Genomic DNA, 8,018 nt, shown 5'->3' on the forward strand with positions numbered 1-8,018 from the left:
TGCGGGCGGATATGACAGTCTTTGATAATGTGACCCTTCTTCTTGCAATAAGAGCAGAATTTCTTGGAACAATTAGCAGCAATATGCCCAAATTCTTTGCAGCAAAAACACTGCAAGGTGCTAGAATGCGCAGGCGGTCCTCGTCGTTGAGCAACATAAGCCACAGGGACAAACCCTAAATTACCATGAGATTGTGCCAGAGTAACTTGAGTACTAAGTTGTTGTTCTTCATGAAGTAACTCACCAAAACAAACATCAAGGGAAGAAACAAGAGAGCGATTCAGCAGAGACGAGCGAATGAATTCATACTCGGGGCGGAGTTTCATAAGAAACCAATCACGACAACTAGTCTCGTGAAGACGTTGAATAATGGGAAAAGAGGCAACAGGAACATCCGTAGTAAACAAATCAGAATATTCGTTCCAAAGAGTTTGAAACCCTGAATAATAGTCTTGGATGGAACGATTGTCATGTTGAAACATGGCAATCTCTTGCTCTAATTGAAATGGCAGGCACCGTTATCTTGATGATATACTGTTTTTAAATAAGTCCACATAAATTGAGCAGTGCGATAAGGTCGCAAGTTGGGGACAATATGTGGCTTAGCCAAACCAAGAAGCCAAGACGTAATCTGAGCATCAAGCACAGCCCATGAAGGACAAGCCGCTGACTCGTTGGATTTAGCAGGATTGGGTGCACAATTCGTGCCATTAATATGACCCCAAAGATCTTTCCCCTTCAAAAAAAGTTCAAATTGAAAAGCCCACATAGAATAATGTTGCATGTAAACTTGGCACACACGCAGATTCCATACTAAATAAAGGAGAAAATCGAGAAGCCCAAGAAAACAGACTGTGCCGAAAGAAAAAGACCACCAGAAAATCTAGAAGCCCAAAAAATAAATCCATGCAGGTACAAAGAAAACCAAGAACTTCCTCCCTGCACTAAAATAAATCTTGAACCAAAAAGCCTGTTGTGCCGAGATTCACAAGGACAGAGAAGCACCGAAAACAGCAACAAAGAGAACCAAGACCATCCTTCCTGCACTAAAAAATAAATCTTGAACCAAGAAACCTGCTGTGCTGAGACAGAGAAACACCAGAAACAGCAACAGAAAGTTGTTGCCTGCTGTGCAAGGACAGAAACCTGCTGTGCTTAGACAGAGAAGTACCCAAAACAGCAACACAAAGTTGTTGCCTGCACTAAAATAAATGGCAAACCAGAAAACCTGCTGTGCCCACAACCACTCAGCCAGAGAAATACTGAAAGAGCAGAGAACAAAAAAATTTCAGAAGAGAGAAAAAAAAAAAAAACCCACAACAGCCACAGAAAGGAGAGACACCTCCGAAACCGAGAAGACAAAAAAATTCTAAGGGGAGAAAAAAACTTAGCGGTCGGCTGGCTTTGATACCATGTCAAAGTATTGTGTGAATGGCTAAATGGTTTGGCCTTGAGTTCTGTATATTAGATATAGACTTTAAAAGAATGCTATACGTAGAAAGTAAAGAAGTTCTAGCATGATTCTAGCCCTATACATGTAAACTATAATCTTTCAAGCCCTATACATGTAAACTAAAATATATGCTAACTGTACAAAATAATAATGAATTGAGAAATAAGGAAATAATTGTGGGCTGAAGTAAGGAAATAAATCTTTTTCTTTGCTGTTTGCTGTTCCGTTGACAGCTTTTCCCTTTGTAGTCAAACAACTTTAAATTCCCTTGATCTCAGATTTGGAAGACAGCAGCCCCCACAAAATTTGCCTTCCTTGCTTGGGAGACTACCCATGGTAAGATTTTGACTATGGATAATTTGCAAAGGGGTCTGTCAGCAGCCAACAGGGCCCTTTGCATGGCTGACGCAGAATCTGTTGGTATAGCTATCTCTAGTGAAAGTATTGAATAAATTGTAACTTGATAACCTATGAGTGCCTCAATTTATGTATTCATCTTAGGAGCACTACCACATTCATCTAGTACAACTTACTATTCATTTTAGCCTCTTTTTACAATCATCACAAAAATCTGGAATATGGCACTGATTTTGATTGGATAAAGGTGGGTTATTGATAACTCAGTGGGAGGGGAACTCTGGGCCTGGAAAGGGATTTAGGCAACAAAGGAGGAGAGAAAGCTATCTCCCTCATTCCCCTTGCAATTTTCTGGTGCGTTTGGAAAGAAGAATAGGCGAGTGTTCAAAAATTCAACCTCAAGAATCCAAAACAGCAAAGAACATTGGTTTACTGTAGTCATTAGCTGGCATTGCAGGACTATTATTAATGATTATGATGTAATCTTTGATTTGTATGACACCCTTCAGGGTGTGGCTATATAATGGGCTGGCATCCCCTTGATGCCTCTTCAATAAAATTTTCTTTACTAATATTAACAAAAAAAAAAAAAAAAAGGTTGATGTATCAATCAAGCATACCACCTGTCCAAAGAAAAAAAACATGAGGGGAAAATGAAGGGGTCATATGGCTCACATGAGATGGGTTGGAGGTTGCACCGCAACCATTGAGCTGTAAATATTTTATTTAATTATTTTTTCCTCATGAACCTCCATCTGTTTTTCCTGTCTTTTTTATATTGTTTTATTTTTTTTGTTTTTGTAACGTCCTCGCATATTTGGTTGTGTGCCCTTTGTTCATCAGTTGAGTCTTGATAAATTGGATACCCAAGCTCTATTTGTTTCTAGGGTATTCTTAATTCTCGAACCGAACCGAATAAATTTTTAGCTGAACCAAATCGACCAAAGTTACTCGGTTAATTTGGTTAATTTGATTTTAATTGAATTATGATCACCCCTCGCCATACTGTAATAAAAATAGAATATTTTGATATTAAAAATTTTAAATTCTGTTTGATTGTAAATGTTTTAGTAAAAATAACAATGGTTTTCCTAGGTGTACCACCTCAAAGATATGTTTCATATTTGTGATCAAAAAAATAGTGTTCCTCAATGGGCAAACAACAATATTATGATTATGACAATTTGATGCTGCTTGGATAGTTTAAAAGGGTTTTCTCAAATTAACGTTGATGATCATTATATATATATATATATCATAAATCTAATTATTTAAAGCATAATATTAAAGATTTTAATTCTATATCTCCACTTTCCCTCATAAGATTATATATATATATATATATATATATATATATATTTGATGCTTTAAATAATATTGAATACTAATCTTTTAATGAAATGCCATGTTTGTACAAAATTTTAAAAAATAATATATATTTTAATTAATTAAACTAAGGATTCAAGTTCACCCAATCATTTACACTTGTCACATTCTACGATTATGTAATATCAACATAGTTAAATCTTAAAATTTAAGCAACATAATTGTGAAATTTGGCAGTTCACACGTGTTTCAATCATTAAAATTTAAGAACTATTTTTAATTTTCAACTAACCATTCAAGCAAACACGTGCCAGTTAATCAGAACGTCGATGAAGAATTTATATAAAAATATAGCAGGGCCACGTGCCTGCTTAATGTTGTAAAGCACAAACGCATTTATATTATTCACACACATTATGACAGCAGCCAAAATCATTTACTTCCCTCTGCCATTTTTTATTGGCCCTTTTTATTTTGATGCTAAGAATGCCTTCTTACTTGGTGACCTCTAGGAGGAGGTTTACATGGAACAGCATCCACACTTTGTTGCTCATTGGAAGTCAGAGTTTGTGTGCAATCTGAAGAAGTCATTCTATCATGTATGGCCGCAATATCCTTGAGTGGTTTGGCAAATTTAGCTATTATTGATTTTGGTATTTGGAGATAATCTCATTATGCGGCAAAGCAAGGGGCATTGCTTTAATCACTTATGTAAGAACCTTCCGCAAAGGCTTGCCAAAACGGGTCCTGACCTACCCGGTTAAAATGGGTCTAGGTCCATGAAAATCAACCTGTTTATAAACGGGTCAACCCATGACCCGCCCGCTTATAAATGGGTCAACTCGACTTCGGGTCGGGTCACCCGCTTACTTGCCTCGTGTTCAATAAAACCCAAACCCAAAATGAAAAACCCTAAATCCTATTCCTAATTCCTCGTCGCGGTTGCCTCCTCCACACAGGGTGATCTAGTCGGTGTTTTGGGGATGCATTTCCAATTCTATTGCATCTTTCTCTCAGTCCCCTGTTGCCGAAGTCCTTGCTGCAGACCATGTTGGTTTTTGCTGCAATCTTTGCTGTCCTATTATGCTGCTATTGCAGCATTTTCCTTGGCTGAAGTCTGAAGATGAGAGATGAGAGATGAGAGCTGGAGCAGCAGGAACTCTTTTGGGTTCAATTTGACATAGGCGGGTTGTCTGGCACTCACCATCGCCACTTGCCGCTCACCATCGCCACTTGTCGGCCTCGTTGGCGGCGTCCAGAATGTGCTGCAGAGTGGAAAACAGAGATGAGTCGAAGCCCAGGATCCTCATATCCATACTTCCAATTCTTCAAATCCTTCTGCTCAGGGTTGGAATTGAAAATGATAGTGGAAGGAATTGAAATTGGGTTGTTGGAAATCTTGGGAGTTGGGAATGATTTAATGTCCATTGATTCTTCTAGGGTTGCACCTCGAGATCAGCTTATTAATAATACTAATGCTAATGAGAGTCATTGAGAGATGAGAGAGGAGAGATAATTTAATTTTTTTTGCTTTTAAATTTTTAAATAATTAATTTTTTTAAACAGGTAACCCGTGACCCGCCCATTTATTAGGGTTTATAGGGTTGTGACCCGTTTAACTTCAACCCATTTACGCCCCGACCCATTTTCGACCCGCCCTGACCCGGCCTGTGAACTTGTTTTGCCACCCCTACTTCTGCATAAGCCCCTTTAAGAATAGGGGCGACTTTCTTGTGGGGGGAATTGCGAATGAGCAAAAGCATCAAATGGTCATCGATTCATTATGGTGGCCATTGACGACTTTACAAAGTGGGTCAAAGTAGCCTCTTATGCCAATGTGGTGAGGTGGATAGTTGATGTTGGAATAATTTTGCTCATTGTTTATGTGAATGATCTTGTAATCACATATGTTAGTAGTTAAGACTGTCGGAGCAAAGCAATTCTCGTGGACAAATCCAATCTAAATATTTGGGACCATTGAAGTACTTGAAAATTAAGATAGCAAGATCTCATTTGGGAATTGTTCCATCACAAAGGAAATAGGTCCTTGATCGAGTTTTTTGGCATCCTAATCTATTGAAGATCTTATGCATCTTAACAATAAAAATGTCGAATTTATTTTGTTTTTTGGGGGTGGCAGGAAAGTAGAAAATTTCACTCATTAGGCCAGATATTTCTTTTGCAATTACTATTGTTTATTAGTTCATGGACCTTAATCCACTTTATGAGAAATCTCAAAGGTGTTCCTGGTCAAGGTCTTCTATATTGAGATCATGGACTCGTGGATACAAAAATGTGGATTGGGTAGGGTCTCCATTTGGCAAAAAATCCATGACTAGATACTCTTTGTTTTAGGAAACTTGTGTAGTGAAAGATTTCGAGTACAAGGCCATGACTCTTACTAGTGAATGATTTGGTCAAACAATGTGCTGAAAGAACTTTGGTTTCTAAAATTCCCAGTCTATGGAGTTGATGTGGGATGATCAAGTAGGTGGTCATATTGCTTCAAATCCAAATAAGACAAAGTACATTGAAGATTGCCACTTGGTTTGATAAAAGCTTTTGCAGAAGCTTGAGGGGGATGTTGTTACTGTGTGTTAAGGAGTGTTATTGGCCTTTTATGTGTATGAGGTTTATTATATGTATAGTGAGATAGTGGGAGACCTAGGGCTTATTTGGTATCATTGTTGTTTTTTGTTTGTGTTTCTATAAAGAAATAAATTATAAAAACATGGTTGTTTATATTGCTGGCCTTTTGTTTTTGTTGTTGATTTCAGTTATTTGTGAAAAAAACTAAAAAAACTAGATTTTTTGATTTTTAGTAATTTTGGCAACCTATTTCCAATAATTTTTATATCTTGAAATAGTTCTTTTGGATTAAATCGTTTATTTTATACACTTTTAAAATTTTAATTAAAATAAAATAATCATATGAATTTAGATAAAATTAAAATAGAAATATACATAAACTTCAAAAAATAATAGTAAAGCTAATTACAAAATATTTTTACCATGTTTCAATTGTTTTGGCCAACAAAATTTTTATTGTAAAGTAAATTTTGAAAGTATAACAATTATGTAAAACAATTATAATAATTTTTATTTTTACTATAATGTTTTTTTTTAATATGTATTATTTTAATAATAATTTTTTAATAGTATTTGATTTAAAGATGAAAATGAGTAGTTTTAATTTATTTTAGTTTCATAAATTTTAACCAAACAGGCGCTGGTTTCTGATCTTTAGCTTATGTTTCTAGTTTTAAGTGTTTTTTTTTTTTTCGTTTTGTAATTTTTGACATTAATAATACTAAATGGTCCCTAATTATTTGTAGGTTCTCCATTTTATAGTTTGTATTTCAATAGTGATTGTTTTTTAGCTCTTGCATCTCAAATGTCTAATGATTACTGGAGGTCTAGCTTGAAAAAATGGTCCTATCATTTATTACCTTTGACCATGTGTAATATAATAACCAGGGACCAATATATTTTTGTATTATGTTTCTTTATAGCTGTCATTGATGGATTGTTTTTCTCTATGACAGGTCTCTTCCTTACTTACCTGGGATTGTATCTGATGGACGGGCACGGTCAGCCTGCACTCCTCTATCTTGTTCCATGTACACTAGGTAATGTACTTGAAATGGCATTTCATACAATGCTGCATCTTCTGGTTTGCCAGTACTACTTGTTCACTTGTTTTCGGTCCGTCTTTGTTCCAATCTTTTCTTCAGGACTTGCTGTTATATTGGGCGCGGTAAGAGGTGAGCTGGAGCACTTGTGGAACTATGGCACTGCTTCGGATTCGGTTTCAGGCTCATCTAAAGATCCTTCCGGAGAAGCTTAAAATTAGATCTTCCATCTCCTATGCTTCAATTGAGAGGGCTTCGTCCTGATCTGCAGGGGTAGGAAATGACCAAGTTTGTGCTATTTCCCAAGGATTTTTGGATCAACTAGGTTGTGGAGAATTCAGAAGAAGAAACACAGGGTTCTGGTTTTAATGTGATTCAACTCTAAATTCTCTTATCTTTTGTAGCTTCTCACTCCCTACCCTACCCTACCGTAATCCCAAAAACAAGGGAAGACAGACTCATAAATCTTTTTTATTTGATAATTATGATCAATTATTGCTACTGGATTATTGTTCAAGTTGTAATATATAATTAATTCTCTCTCGAAATTGTTTATGCTTGCCTGCCTTTGCTATGTTCAATAAAACGCAGAGAGTTTTTTTATTAGCTCCTCTGGTGGCAGCAGTTATATTATATAACTGCTTAATAAGTGGGGCTCAAATCCAAAAGACAGCCGTGAAAAGTTGAGAGTTCAGTTATACCGAGCTTTTAGAAACTGCATTGTAACAACTATGTTGATTGTGGAGGGCACAAGCTTTCAGAAGCTTCAATTCTAGAAAGTAAAGAAGGAAATGATTTCATTTAGGGTTTCATCTTTGGATTCGGTGGCTTCAATTCCAAGTCCGATTTGGAACCTTGAAATAGATTTGTATTTGGATTCTACTTAAATTTCTAATTGGCGCAAATCTATAAAATTAAGCCGAAGATTGGAGTCGCACATTTGAATCTATGGGGATCTCAATTTTACAACTCATATGTAATGGTGCCCCAACAATTTGGCAAGCCCCGATTCCCTGGCTCCTTGACCTGTCTTCTTGTTGCGAGAGACCTTTGGCTTCGACTCCTGTCCACGTTTTTTCTTCTCCTTGTTTCTTTTATCTCTTTACTCCGGGGCTCAATCACAAAGAAAGTCACTGGTGCATTATCTCTCTCTCTCTCTCTCTCTCTCTCTCTCTCTCCCCCCTAAACACATAAGATACAGAACATCAGAAAATATTATTCTAGTTGTTGGTTAAATGAATGGTACCATC

General features: G+C 36.5%; 1 protein-coding gene across 2 annotated transcripts in view; it reads left to right on the forward strand.

The window, feature by feature from the left end:
• LOC131150887 (signal peptide peptidase-like 2) overlaps nt 1–7,316 on the forward strand; it is a 118,459-nt gene extending 111,143 nt beyond the window's left edge. For both annotated transcript variants that reach the window (XM_058101945.1, XM_058101944.1), the window contains exons 13-14: nt 6,682–6,765; nt 6,871–7,316. In XM_058101945.1, the coding sequence (XP_057957928.1) occupies nt 6,682–6,765; nt 6,871–6,983 (197 nt within the window). In that variant the 3' untranslated portion in view covers nt 6,984–7,316. The remainder of the gene's footprint in view (nt 1–6,681; nt 6,766–6,870) is intronic.
• Nucleotides 7,317–8,018: the final 702 nt, after the last annotated feature.

Source organism: Malania oleifera, chromosome 3 (genome assembly GCF_029873635.1).
Source record: "Malania oleifera isolate guangnan ecotype guangnan chromosome 3, ASM2987363v1, whole genome shotgun sequence".
NCBI lineage: Eukaryota > Viridiplantae > Streptophyta > Magnoliopsida > Santalales > Ximeniaceae > Malania > Malania oleifera.